Genomic DNA, 14,334 nt, shown 5'->3' with positions numbered 1-14,334 from the left:
TAGACACAGAAGACATACAGGGATAACCTTGGGAAATTACAGAGACTGAGGCAGACAGACTTAAACCCAATAAGAATCAGGTGAAGTCAAACAAGCATACAGGTGAGACTCCGGTGTGTCATTTATCTGCAATGTGCAGCCACTCCCTCTCCGCATCTCTCAATCTCCTACCACAAGAAAACTGGACAAAGGCAAAAATGATGGTAAGTTCAAAGGTGTAAAGATCAGGGACATGTTAAATCCTGCTTTTACACACTGAAAAATATGGACATTTGGCAGTATTCTCAACAGCCCCTCCCCCATCTCTTTACCACATAGTACAAGCAATCTGGACAATGCTAAAAGTAAAGATAATAGTAGGACAAATGCAGAAAATCAGGGACATTACAGACTTAACCTGGAAATTCGACAATATTCCACTACAGCTCTAACTGTTCAACTGCTTGGCACAAGAAATCTGTACAATGCTAAAAGCAATGTTTGGACAAAGGCAGGAAAATCAGGGCCATTCAGCAATAGTTTCACAGCACCCACCTCTCAGCCTCTTAGCACAAGAATTCTGGACAATGACAAAAATAATGACAGGGCAAGAGTGTAAATATCAGGGACACATTGTAAGTACTGGTTTTACAAACTGAAAAAAAATGGACATTTGTCAATATTTCCTACAGCCCCCTCCCCCCATCTCTCAGTCACATCACACAAGAAAAGCAAAGCTAATGGTAGAACAAAGAGGACATTTCTGACATAACCTAAATATTTGCCAATATTCCATCACAGCTCCCACCTCTCAACTGTTTGGCAAAAGAAATCTAGACAATGCTAAAAGTAATGTTAGGACAAAGGCATAAAATTAAGTTCATTTCAAACTTAAAATCATTTGGCAATAGTCTCACAGCCCCCACCTCTCAACCTTCTTGCACAAGAATTCTGGACATTGGCAAAAATAATAGCAGTACAAAGATGTAATATGAGGGACACATTCTCAAAACTACTTTTACATAAAAATGTTGGAACAAACTTTGCAGTATATGCAGATGTCATACAAAATCTGGCCATTCTGCAACATACCGCTACTTACTCCCCACACCCCACCCACCTCTTATTAGCACAACTCTAGAAGTCAAAAATAATGGGAAAACAGAGGCATACCATCAAGGAAAGCTTAAACCTTGTCCTCATATATATAAAAAAAACAGCACAGTGTACAACATTTTTTTTGCAGACTGTATACATGCATTACACTTGAGAATCATTTCAAATTTGTTTTGCTTTTCTCGTCTCCCCCTCCCCACCTCCATACCACAACAAAATAATTCTGGACAAAACCAAAAATAATGGAGAACAAACAGCATAAAGCCATGGAACGTTTAAATACTTTTAGAGTTACAAAGATACCCCTCCTTTTGAACTTCTTAACACAAGAAATCTGGACAAAGCCCACAAATAAGAACAGATTTTAAAGTTATAAACTTAGAAAGGTGCTAGAATATGACTTGTGTTAGTCTTACACTTTATAGCCTACAGAAAATGCAAACTCAAATATATGTCATAATTTAGTGACTTCAGTCCTCAGTGATTTGCCAGAATAACACATTTTTTGTGAGAACAGGAGAATAGACTAAAAATATACATCAAGCAAAAGTGTGGACATTCTGTGAAAATATGGACAGTTGAGAGTTATGCCTGTCAATCTGCCATCCCCAGGAAACAGTAACTTACCTTTTATAGATGGACTTACTGGTTCAAGCAAGTTGCTTGTGACTCTGTTCTTCAGCTAACCGGGCCACTCGTGCTCACCCTGGTGGCAGACTGACTTTTTCCACAAGAGCTTTCAGTTGTCTTGAAAAGGACATTTTTGTTTGTTTTGAGTAAATTGTTTTGTCCTTAAAAGAATAGTTAAAAAAGCTCCTAGTAAGAAGGGCTTTCCTAATATTTCGAAGTACAAGGGGAAAGAAATGCAAACACAAACTGCAATCTCTTAGCTGAAATTTTACTGCCAAATCTTGATGCCTGCATCTCAGTGGGGGTCCTGACCTACAGTGATAGATTTACCCGTGGTTGCAAGTTTCATGGATGCTAACAATAGCTGTGAGTAGATGAGGAATCAAAAGTTCACCTGTGGTTTGTCACCTATGTCTCTGAGGCAACATGGCTACCTATGAACCTATGAACCCATATTTCCTGTTTCCAACCTTATAATTTTTCTGTTTAGAACTTTACCTTTTTGAGTGGTTTCATGTGACTTCTCAAAGCTGAAAAAATGCTGTGTTGTATCCATTAACTGGCCTGATCAGTGAGGTATAAAATGGTCTAGCAGTCCCTTTGGAGTTGCTACTTAGGACCTTTGGAATTACACAGATTATAGAATGTACTTATCTAACTATGTTAGGTATATGCACACTGTTCAAAGTTTAAGCGGTTCACCATTGTTACCAGATCTTTGATGTCACTTATTCTATCTCATTCTCAGTAAATGTTTTAATTACTTTCCTATGATTTGGCCATTTAATTTGTAACCATGTTACAGTATTTTTAAAACTGTCACGATGAAACAGCTACTGGCATTAAAGATGAATGTATTAGTATTGCAACAGTTTTGTAGAGTATCTTTTAGAGAGTTAGACTCTTTCTGAAATAATTGTGCATACAGTTTGTAGTTATCTTTTTCTTGCTAACTAGAGTCTATTTCCAACATTTATGTTTGAAAAGAATAATTCAAAAAATGAGTTACACCATGACAGAAATAAATACAACTTCAATGGTGATCAGTCAACCCTGACCTGTTTCCTTCAACATAACCAGTATTTTTCCCTTTTAATTATGAATGGAATGGCACATGCTGCTTTTATTTTAATTATTCCCTTATAAGAAATACTGTTAAATGTCTTAGCAAGGTTAAAACTTGTTAAGATAAGCAGCAAGAACATTCTACCCGTAATGAAATTCTGAGGGCTGCAATTCTACTAGTTAGACTAGCAAAAAGACTGTTGAGTGAAAATATTGTGTGTGTAAATTATTATGTATGCAAATACTTTTTTATACAAAAATAAAAAAGTAATTTGGTGCCTATTTACAATTACAATCTTTTAAAAATTTGCTTCCGAACATGGAAGACAAAATGTACCGAGCCATGTTTACGGCATGAATATTCATGGAAAGGTACTTATGTCACTTTTGTTTCCAGTTGTAATTATACTGGATTAGTGTAGATAACTAATTGTAAATTAGGTATGTAATCGCCAAACAGTTAATTTAACAGTTTGACAATTGCATAACTAATTTACAATTGCCTGTCTACGCTAATCCAGCTTAATTAGAGCTGGAACTCAAAGTGACATATGCGCTGCCTGCTCACCCATGAATATCCATGCCATAAACATGGCTCAGTACAGTTTGCATTCCATATTTGGAAGCAATGTTTAAATTTTATATTTTTTAAAGGCTGCAAAATGCACTGTTTTGTTTGAAAAGAAAAGTTTCTTTCAAGCCTTTAAACATGACCTTTAATCAAGTACTGCTATTGCTTTTTCAAACAATGCAGCAAGATATAGAGGAAGATTTCCATATCTCATAGATGATGTTCCCTGTGTCATTTTGCACCAGTTCCATTATGAGTTTGCCCATAGTTTTACACAAAATACTGATCAAGCTGATGTGTCTAAAATTATCTGATGACGGTGTGATTTGCCCCCAGTCTTTGGAATGGAACCACAATATTCTGTTGCTGCAGGGCAGGGGGGGAGCTGCTGAGTGTACTGCATCACATTACTACAGAGAAACTTATTCTGCAAAGTCATTTTAAATGATGTCCTTTAGTTTCTCTTTACTGTTAATGTATACAGAGGATGTTAGCGCTTTATTCTGAGTTTAATTTATGGTATGTTTTTATTCTTAGACAATGTTATGCTCTCAATTGCACTTTGCTGTTAGTTGCAGGAAAGCACTACAGATCAGGTGCAGGAACAAATTTGTTTAGAAATGAGTTCTACTTTTCCCCAGCTGTGCAATTGTGGATATAGTATGTTTCATTAAGTAGAAGCAGGGAGTTGTTTAATTGTGGATTTATTGTGTTTACTTACGGAGATGTGGGAGTGAAGCTCCCCATATGGGGTGCAGCAGGTTGCTACCCAGCAAGCAACTTATTTCTTTATCTGTAGTTTCTATTTATGTTGTTTGAAGTCTGTGGTATATATTACATTGTAGTAATTTAACTAACATGTATTTGTCTTACAGACAAGTTAACAAGCTAAAGTTATATTTAGCATGACTGATATGGCTTTAGCTTCATTTTCAAAATCCAGCATATTAAACTGCCTGATAGGTAATATTAGTTGTTTTTTTTAGTACTTTCAGATTATCGCAACCACATTTCAAACAGGAGAAACGGCTCTTTTCCAAGCCGTACAGCTGTTTCTCCTGTTTGAAATCTGATTGCGATAATATATACTATTGTAAAACCCTATGTTTTGCAAGGAAACCGTAAATTTTATGAGGAGAACATGCCAAAAGAGGTATGAGGGAAAAATCTGTACATTCTGTGAAAAGCTGGAGAGTTGAGAGGTATGTTGCCCACGTGTGTCACAGTTATAATGCAGTAGTAGTTAAAGTTCTTGAAACAAAAATCTGTCCCGGCACATATTTTGAAACAGTTTTTGGGTTTTGAATAATTCCAGACATCTCAGTACACATGGGACCACTGGTCTACATTAAAAGCGATGTTTGTAAGTTTCTGTTGAGTAAAGATTCAAAGAACGACTTCTGTAATGTAAAGGTACAGGAGTATGACACCTGCTGTAATCATACGCCACCCACGAATACAAAATGTGACTGTTACTCCTTTTCCTGCCTCATATAAAATGTGACAGACTAATAATTATTAGTTCAGATACCCCTTTTAAGATTAACTAAAATATTTTCAGCAAAACATAAGGAATTATCGCAGGTTGGAAATGTGGTTGCAATAATACATAAGTACCGTATTTTTATCCCATAAAGGAAACTACAATATAGATTGTATGGTCATGTTCAACCTGAGTTTTTTTTTTAATTTTACAAATGACTGCAGTAATATTTAAAATGATAAAATGACTACCCTTGTGTCTATAGCACCCACCTGCTTAAAATACGTCGGTACAACAAAATTCTGAGGCACATTAATTATGCCATGTGTCAGAGTATTCTTCATTACCAAAGATGATGTGTGTATGAAACAAATTATTATACAGCAGTCATAAAAACTTGACAGACTGTAAAACCTGACAGACTGTAATACTTTTTTACCTTTAATTCACATTTACAGTAAATGTTGATATTAGTATACCATTGCAATAAATATAGTTGTTGTATCTTTCGGCTTTTCCCTGTTAGGGGTCGCCACAGCGGAACTCCGGTCCGCTAATGATTGGCAGTAGATTTTTACGTACCGAGTTGCCAGCTCTGACGCACAACCTTCAACGAAGGTACGCCCATTCACGCATGTCTCCACACAGAAGATGCTTTAACTGAGAATCAAACAGGACAATATCTTACTGTGAGGCGACAACGCTACCACAGCACCACCACCGCAGTACATTGCAATAAATATAATACACAATAAAAACATGGATTACTCCTTTTGTTTTAATACAAACTAAAACATTATTTATATTTTCTGAATGTGAACTTTTCAAATTATCTGAAATGTGCAAACTAAATGCATTGTTTTTCTATCTCTACAAGTGATTTTTTTCAAGCATTTAAAAGGTTGAGATAACCACTATGAACTAAAATTTGGCACTTAAATTGAAACTAATAAGGAGATGCAGCTTTTAATCTTTAAGGCCTTGGCACAGTTTATAACTGAATATCTGAATGCTGAAAAACTGTCACTAGACATTATGTGAAGCAAAAGTCTCACTAGTGGCACAGAGGGATAAACTCCTGACTGCTGCTCAGGTGACCCAAGTTAAAGCAAAAAGGCTGGGGAGTGCCGATCCTGGGATCACAGACCATGTTAAGTGTCTTTCTAGTGGAGAACAGAGCTCATTGAGAAGATGCCCTGCTAGGGTGGGCAGGAAGACAGCAGTAGACATGGCCACCTTATGGACTCAGTGCAGTGCCTACACTCAAGCTACTCACCATTGCCTAATTGCCTTAACAGTCAATAGAGCAGAAAGAGGGTGGCTTGATAGTTAGCAACAGCCAACTTAATAAAAAAAAAAAAAAGAGAGAGAGAAAATAATTTATATAAAGCATGGCAACAAGGCTGCAGCTTGGTTGGGGGAGCAACAGTGTAAGAGTTGTAAGGACAAATTTGAAAAACCTGGTTACACCCCTGTTGTCACACAAACACATAACACCCATTCTTCACTCATCCCTGACCCTAACCCTAACAGACAGACAGACACACACACACACACACACACACACACACACACACACACACACACACACACACACACGCATACACGCACATTCACACACAAACACACACACACACACACACACACACACACACACACACACACACACACACACACACACACACACACACCATCATCTGTACTGTCAAAATTAAATCACACACTTGCTTTTATCAAACAAACATACAGTCAGTCAAAAGCAAGGGACCTATATCTATCTCTCTATATATACATACACACACATATTTATATATATATGTGTGTGTGTGTGTGTGTGTGTGTGTGTGTGTGTGTGTGTAAGTATGTAAGTATGTGTGTGTATACATATATCTATATACATATATATATATATATATATATATATATATATATATATATATATATATATATTCTTCTTCATCTTCTTTTGGCTTTTCTTGGTTAGGGGTCGCCACAGCGGATCATCTGTCCGCTCATGATTGGCAGTGGAGTTTTACAGTGTTGAGTTGCCAGCCCAGCAGCCAACCTTCCACGGAAGGCACACACACGCACGCACTCACACCTAGGGCCAATTTGGACTGTCCAATCTACCTACAGCATGTCTTTTTTATATATATATATATATACCTTTTACTTACTTTATACCACTGCCACTACTATGTTGAAATTTAACATTGTAAGGTGTCAGTGTTATGAGTTTCAGTCAAGTGAGTTTTCAGTATTATGAACTTTAGGTTATATGGTCTCAGTCAAATGACTATACACACACACACACACACACACACACACACACACACACACACACACACACACACACACACACACACACACACGGGTCTACTTCAAATTAACGAAAACCCACTTACCCGAAGACAAAATCGCTGAGAAGATATTGCCAAAACCTTATTTTAATGAACGACCAGATTGCCAAAACTTTACCCAGGGTAAGTATCCAGTCATCCAACATGAGAAAATTTGCCCATTCCCCTACTGTAATGCAATCTCGGAGTTGGTATATTTAGTTAGGGGTTATGGGGGCATAGCCCCTCACCTTGGAGGGTTGGAGATAGCATGGTATGTTTGTTTTTAAATTTTGGATGACTGGATACCTAACCTCAGAAACACGGTCATTCATTAAAATCAGGTTTCGGCAATCTTGTCTCAGTGATTTCATTTTTGGGTAAGTCGGTTTTCATTAATTTGAAGTGGACCCATACACACACACACACACACACACACACACACACACACACACACACACACACACTCACACACAAACACACACACACAAGTTTACTATTGTAATGTTGAGCATGCGTTGTATGACAATGACATGTGAGGGAGTCAGAATGCAGACAAACAATTTGATGAGCATTGAAATGCCGACTTAAGAAGACCAACTTTATAATGGCAGTCAACTCATTGAAGTCGACTGGGAGATCTACCTTTTTCCGCACTGTAGTGTGATCTCGGAGTTGTAATATATAAGTGGCAGGGGACGTGGGGGATGCAGCCCCCCCCCACAGAGAGGAAGAGCAGGGGGGCAAAGCACCCCTGCAAAAACATTACTATTAGCAATCTGCAGTATGGATCTGGTCCGTACGTACCGCTGCTAAGGGGGCAATGGACTTCAGAAGTCAAATTCAACTTTGCAGGTATTGGTTTTCGGTATTTCAACCTACTTTATATTCTGAATATCGGACATGTAAACCGGAGTTTTGAACGGTTTACATTCAGATGTTCGATGTTTTAATAGTAAACCTATATATATATATATATATATATATATATATATATATATATAAAATATATATGTGTGTGTGTGTGTGTTTGTAGATATATATATATATATATATATATATATATATATATATATATATATAAAAGCCCTTTGCATTTGAATGACTCCCGCCATTTTTTGTGTCTATTAAGCCTGCCCCTCTCTTTTTTTTTTAATTATGTATTATTTTGCATTTCCCTAGGTTAGGGAACATTCAAGATTCCCCTCTGCCTGCTCAGGGCATCCTCACAAGGTCATGGCATGATTCCAGTGCTGTAAGCACTCTGACTTGGTTCAATCTGAAAAAAAAACACAAAAGGCTTGAGCTCAGGACCTGGTCAAGGATGGGGTGGAATGTACAGTGGAGACACAATAAGGCCCATGCAGGGCTCTCTTCAGTGGGTACAAGACTTGCTGCCCTGGTTGGCTGTAGCCATTGAGCCACTGGATGCCTCCACCTCCTCAAGATCATGGTCTTTCACTGTATGACCATTAGGCAGTAGAACCATTTGAGTTCCTCTGGACTGCGGTGGGCTTGGCTTCATCTCCTCTTCAACTCCATCGTTCCTTAATCCTCTCTCTTATACCCTCTACCTGGCTTCCTTCCATAGCTTCCCTCTCATAAAAACATGAAAAAATAAAGGGTCTATGCCTCACCAAAAGTGTACGAATCCTAATGGCTAATGTTCTCAAGCATAACCCTCTTGGTGTCTACCTTCTATGCATCCACTATGTCATGTCTTCCTACTTTCTTATCTTCTGCTGTCTCATATTTCAAAGATCCAGTGTGTCCACATAATGACACCTCTATAGATAGTACATAAACCTGATATATATATATATATATATATATATATATATATATGTGTATATATATATATATATATATATATATATATATATATATATATATATATATATATATATATATATATATATATATATATATATATATATATATATATATATATACATTTTTTAAATTCTTTCTGAATAGCTGTGCTGAGCACCATTTGCCTTAACTACCTGCCTTTAGTTCAAACTGTCTTGCACATTGCCTGACTCATCAACTACTTCTGAAAACATCTGAAGTCAATTGAGGCTTTACATAGTAATGACTTACTTCCCATATAACTAACCCATTATAGTTCACATTTTATGCAGTTGTAGAAAGTGGGTGTTTCTTCACTCAGGCTTTTAGTATTCAAAAGATGAGTATCCTGGTACTGCATGGAATAACCACCCATACTGAATGACTACACTAACTGCTCTGATTTGGCACGAAATCTGAAAAAAATAGGCTTACTTAGTTTTTTATGTAATTGTATAACACTTCCTATTTTATAGGAATTTTACAAACAGTATAGATCAATTGCAATTTAATGTTCCATGCCTGTGGAAGACTGTGGAACACTTTAAAGTAAGATTGATTACTTTTGGTTGTAATGTGCACTTTGAATTAGTAACTTTATTTTAATTTGAAAAAGGCTTGTGTTGTATCTATTAGATCCTGACATGTTGCAGTTAAGAAAAAGGTTAATGGGTCTACATTTTAATTTAGAATGTGACTTATGTATGGCGCTATAAAATAAAGTAATCAATGGTTTTGGGTCAGATATTTTTTACAATATAGTTAACTTTTCATTTCATGCTTAATGCATTCATACTGCAAAGCTACATATGTGATTAGCTTTGAAATACAGACACAGTTCTGAAAGCTCTTAGAACAAGTCTTTGATTTCCACAAAGGATGGCACTATTTGTAGTAGGAAAGCAGATAAAGGGAGTTGGATTGTTATTAAGGATATTAATAAATATAATGAAAATATAAAAAGCTTAATTAATGATGACAAGATTGACAAATTTGTGAAGCTAAATCAAGTTCTGTGAGTTTACACAAAGACAGGCAACACTTTGTTAGACTGTTTTGCAGTGCCAAGTTTAAGTCTATAGTTTATGTACTAATAGTGGGGTCTTATAAACTAGCATGTCTGGGATTCCTAAACTTCATAATAATTTGGTTCGTCCAGCATGCAGACCTATTACTTCTGCAAAATCAAAAAGTAATTTGGATGAGTGGATGGGAAAACACAAATTCACCCCTTAAATTAGCACCCATGTCCCTAATGGATATGGGCAGCATGTAAGTGCCTGAACATACCCTTGTCCTAAATACCACTTGGTTATTTATATGCAAAATCTAAAGGATAAAAACTACCATGGGACTGAAAGGCTAGGCTTCTTAAGATCCTCACAGATCAACAATCTAGTAAGTACTTAAGAACTTATAAATTTAAAATGGTCTAAAATAGAACTTATTATCATGTCTGTAGAACAAATGATAAAACATGTCATTTCATCTGAGTAGTTCATTAGATATTCATGGCATTTTGAATATATTAAAAGCAATTGATTTCAGTGAAGATATGTTTTCACTTTAGATATAGTTGATGTATATATAGTTACTCCACACAAGCAAGGTATGAACAATTTTAAATCTTTTTAATGAAGAATAGTATTTTGTTTTACTGTATTATGGAACATTTTCTGGAAGACAGTTATATTTTGTACTTTGGGAAGGTTGCTTTCATCAAGCAAATGGCATGACTGTTGGTGCAGTATTAGCTCCCACATATGCTAACTTATTTGTAACATCATGGGAGAAGCGACATATTTTAACTCTTTAACTGTATTCCATTTTATGGTTAGTTTATAGATGATATTTGTGTTCTCTGGAAAGGGATTGAAAGGCAATTATAATTTTTTGATTTTGTTAAGCCATTTCATGGATTTTTTAAACTGTCAAGTAAAAGTGGTCACACCTCCAGTATAATTTTTAGCTGTAAAACTGTTAAAAGATAACTACTTTATTTACATGCATGCTTCAAGTCAACTGTATATAGAAATCATACATTCACAAATGTCAAAGTCTGCCCATATTGGGGGAAAAGTTGTAGAGTATCATGCTCATAATGAAAAGTAGAAAATGTTGCATGGTTGTCCGTACTGGCTATTAACTACACTGTGGATGTGTCAGACATTAAAATATTATTATAACAACTGGAACTTTTTGAATGGATATACACTGGGGTTTTTTTTAATTGTAAGAGAAAGAAACTATTTTGAGAAAAAGACATCTATTTTTTATACACTTTTTGTTGGTAGCAACCAGAAGGTAAATATTCAGATGTTAAAAGCCACTGGAACTTAACATCTGTTGTGGCCTGTTCATCAGTGTTGGCTCTTATGTAAAGGTATCATGATATTACAGAGCTATTGATATAAAACTGTATTACAGTTCTTTGACTTATGATTTTGTTTATTTAGCAAACTGTGAAACACTATGCATTTTATCTAGTAAAAAGAAAGGACGTTTCATCAACTGATTTATGTACATTACTGTGCCATAAAGAAAAAAACAGAGAATGCTTTGTACATGAATAGCATTATTTGTGACAATTTCAATAAATTTATGGCTTTTTTCTTGATGGTGTGGGTTTATGGTTCAGAAAGAATGGAGCTATGCAAACTCATCAGATGTAATTAATGTTGTATTTTGTTGCTACATTTTAAAATGCATTTCATTTCTAAATAAGTTTTGTTTTAAAATGTAAAATTTATATTAATATCTGTGTGATACTAATGACACAGGAAATCTCATTTTCTCCTTTGGGCCTTGATGCTGTACTAAATAAACACTTGTAGTGGACAGATGCATACTTTTTTCTAAATGTACAATATATTCCATCAGGGACTACATGTGACTGTGGAAGATATCGTGAACATGTTGGGCAGTTGGATATTACTATCAGTCAGCTGAAGTCTTCTGTGAAGTTTGCAAAAAATGGTGAGTACCATATCTCCCATAGGATTACATCCATAGCAGTATCCACTAGTAACTGTCTTTAAATGTGGAAAATAATTAATTTGTCTTTTGGTAAAAATAAATAAATATGGTTCCTACTGTTTTAACTGCAGATGCTTCTTGAGTTGTAGGTGACTTGTGACAGAGAACATTAATTATTGTATGCAAAGTTATAACATACCATAAATTCATTGAAGGACAGCAATGGGATTCTATTATTAAATGATCAGCTTCTCTGTCCTTTATCTCCCTAATTACTGTCCCTGCTATGAATAAACAACACCACAGCATTTAAATATTTTAAATTGACTTTTTGTCTCCACTAGAACAGTACCTTACTGTACCATGGAGGGTTCACTTTCAAAAAAACGTTTATCCCACCCTGGCAAAGCTTGCTGCAGTCTTCAATTCACTGACATCATCAAGGCTAATGAATACAGGTAGTTTCCTGTCCAGTTCCCTCCCCAAACTGACATCACCATGACCATCCTAAAATCCCACCCATGTGTGATGTCACAACTCCCTGGTCTTTCCCCTACCCATACAGAAAGTAAAGGCTAGAACAAGGAAACAGTACATGGGTTAAGTCTCCTGCTGTCAGCTCAAATTACTCTTAGCACTTTGATAGCTAGGGAAGTCAGGTGTGAATGTGGATGGGAGATGAGTTGAAGTAGTACAGTTCAGGCTTCACAAAAGACTGCAGTTTAGATAATCTAAAAAGCACTTTGAAAGTCTATTCTGTGGTATTTGCACTGTTAGTCTGTCTGTGTTTTAAGTGGTTATTGAACGGCTTGAAATGTTACTTAAAACTAACTGACTGAAAGACAGCAGTGCATGCAGTAAAATAAATCAGACAAGCACTGCATTGTGGGATACCTAGAGGCATACTAAACAATCAGGATCACTTCAGGATGCTAGACACCCATGTGGTCAGACTCAGAAATTACATATAAAAATATTTAAAACCCTGTAATAGCCCCAGAGATAGAGAGCCCCAGCCAGTCCATAAAATATAGGAAATACCAAACATGATGAAATAAACATGTTTTTTGAATTTTTGGGTGCGGTTCTCCTTTAAGAAAATATCCTGCATTTGATACTATAGTAGCATCTTCACTGAGAAAATGCATTGATCCGTTTGGTTTATAACACATAGTAACATATCAATATTTTATCTGTCTGTCTATCTGTATAGACAATATGTGTCACCCTCATAACTATATCACACACACAAAAGTTATTTCAGTCCATGTATTCATGGAACGTCACACTACTCACTTGTGATCTATGTCCCAGAGGTGCTAATATGTAGTACTGCGCTTTTACTTATAATATTTCAGAGGCATGTTTATGCAAGCTGTAAACCATTAAATAAAAATATGATGTCTCTTTCGCACTGTCTTGTATCACACTTATGGAGACAATTTGGTAGTACAGCTTGCTGTTCTGTTCTATAGGGTTAGGTTGTACAGCCAGGCATAGTCTGGTGATATCTATCTATGTATATCTATCTGTGTGTGTGTGTGTGTGTGTGTGTGTGTGTGTGTGTGTGTGTGTGTGTGTGTCCATGTTTAACTGAAACTTAGAGGTCTTTGCTAGATGTTTGTTCCACTTACTTCAAAGTATTGTGACCTTGGAAATGAACAAAGTAATGTGAGGGCCAAATCCCTTCACTGAAAAGCACCCTTATGTCAGTGTTTTCTGACTAGACATATCATTAAGTTTTTAGTTACTTTGTCCATTATGGGAACGTGGAGACTAAATACTCTAGATCCCTTTGCTATCTCAAAAAGAACGCAGATGTTATAGTTGCATACTATTTAATTCAGCTACATGTTTTGTACGGCCCCAGTAAGTGTGCATGACATCCTCCAGCTACAGGTGCCCCCAAGAATAGTTAAAAAAACGAGACTGCAGTGAAGAACTACATGAAACATCACATAATGTGCATATTCATTATAAAATCAGAAAAGCAAGCAGGTAACTGTACTTCACCAGATGAGTATTTTATTTCAACATCTAAGTAAAAGTTTTCATTCTTTCCATATGGAACAACATCATCTGACTAACAAGAAACACAGAATTGAATAAATATATGAGTGAAACACAATTACATGATTAAAAATACCAGTTGTAATACCCAGATTTTATCACATGCAAAACTTGTTAAAAATATATAAAACTATGAGTCATATGCAAGGAAATAAAAATATAGATGGTGAACCATGTGCAATAAATAAATAAATTCTTTAAAGCTTATTTTTAATTGACATTTAAAATGCATGTTGTTATTAACAATGAACTTT

The 14,334-nt window shown here is 35.9% G+C and overlaps 1 protein-coding gene across 1 annotated transcript in view; it reads left to right on the top strand.

Moving 5' to 3' along the window:
- The window catches only part of COLEC10 (collectin subfamily member 10), a 696,880-nt gene that overhangs the window by 649,390 nt on the left and 33,156 nt on the right, over positions 1 to 14,334 (top strand). Inside the window, exon 5 of the mRNA XM_044066926.1 lies at positions 11,915 to 12,010. Within this exon, the coding sequence (XP_043922861.1) occupies positions 11,915 to 12,010 (96 nt within the window). The remainder of the gene's footprint in view (positions 1 to 11,914; positions 12,011 to 14,334) is intronic.

Source organism: Protopterus annectens, chromosome 3.part1 (genome assembly GCF_019279795.1).
Source record: "Protopterus annectens isolate FY-2018-M chromosome 3.part1, PAN1.0, whole genome shotgun sequence".
In the NCBI taxonomy this organism is placed as follows: domain Eukaryota; kingdom Metazoa; phylum Chordata; order Ceratodontiformes; family Protopteridae; genus Protopterus; species Protopterus annectens.
This window is presented reverse-complemented; position numbering and strand designations above follow the sequence as displayed.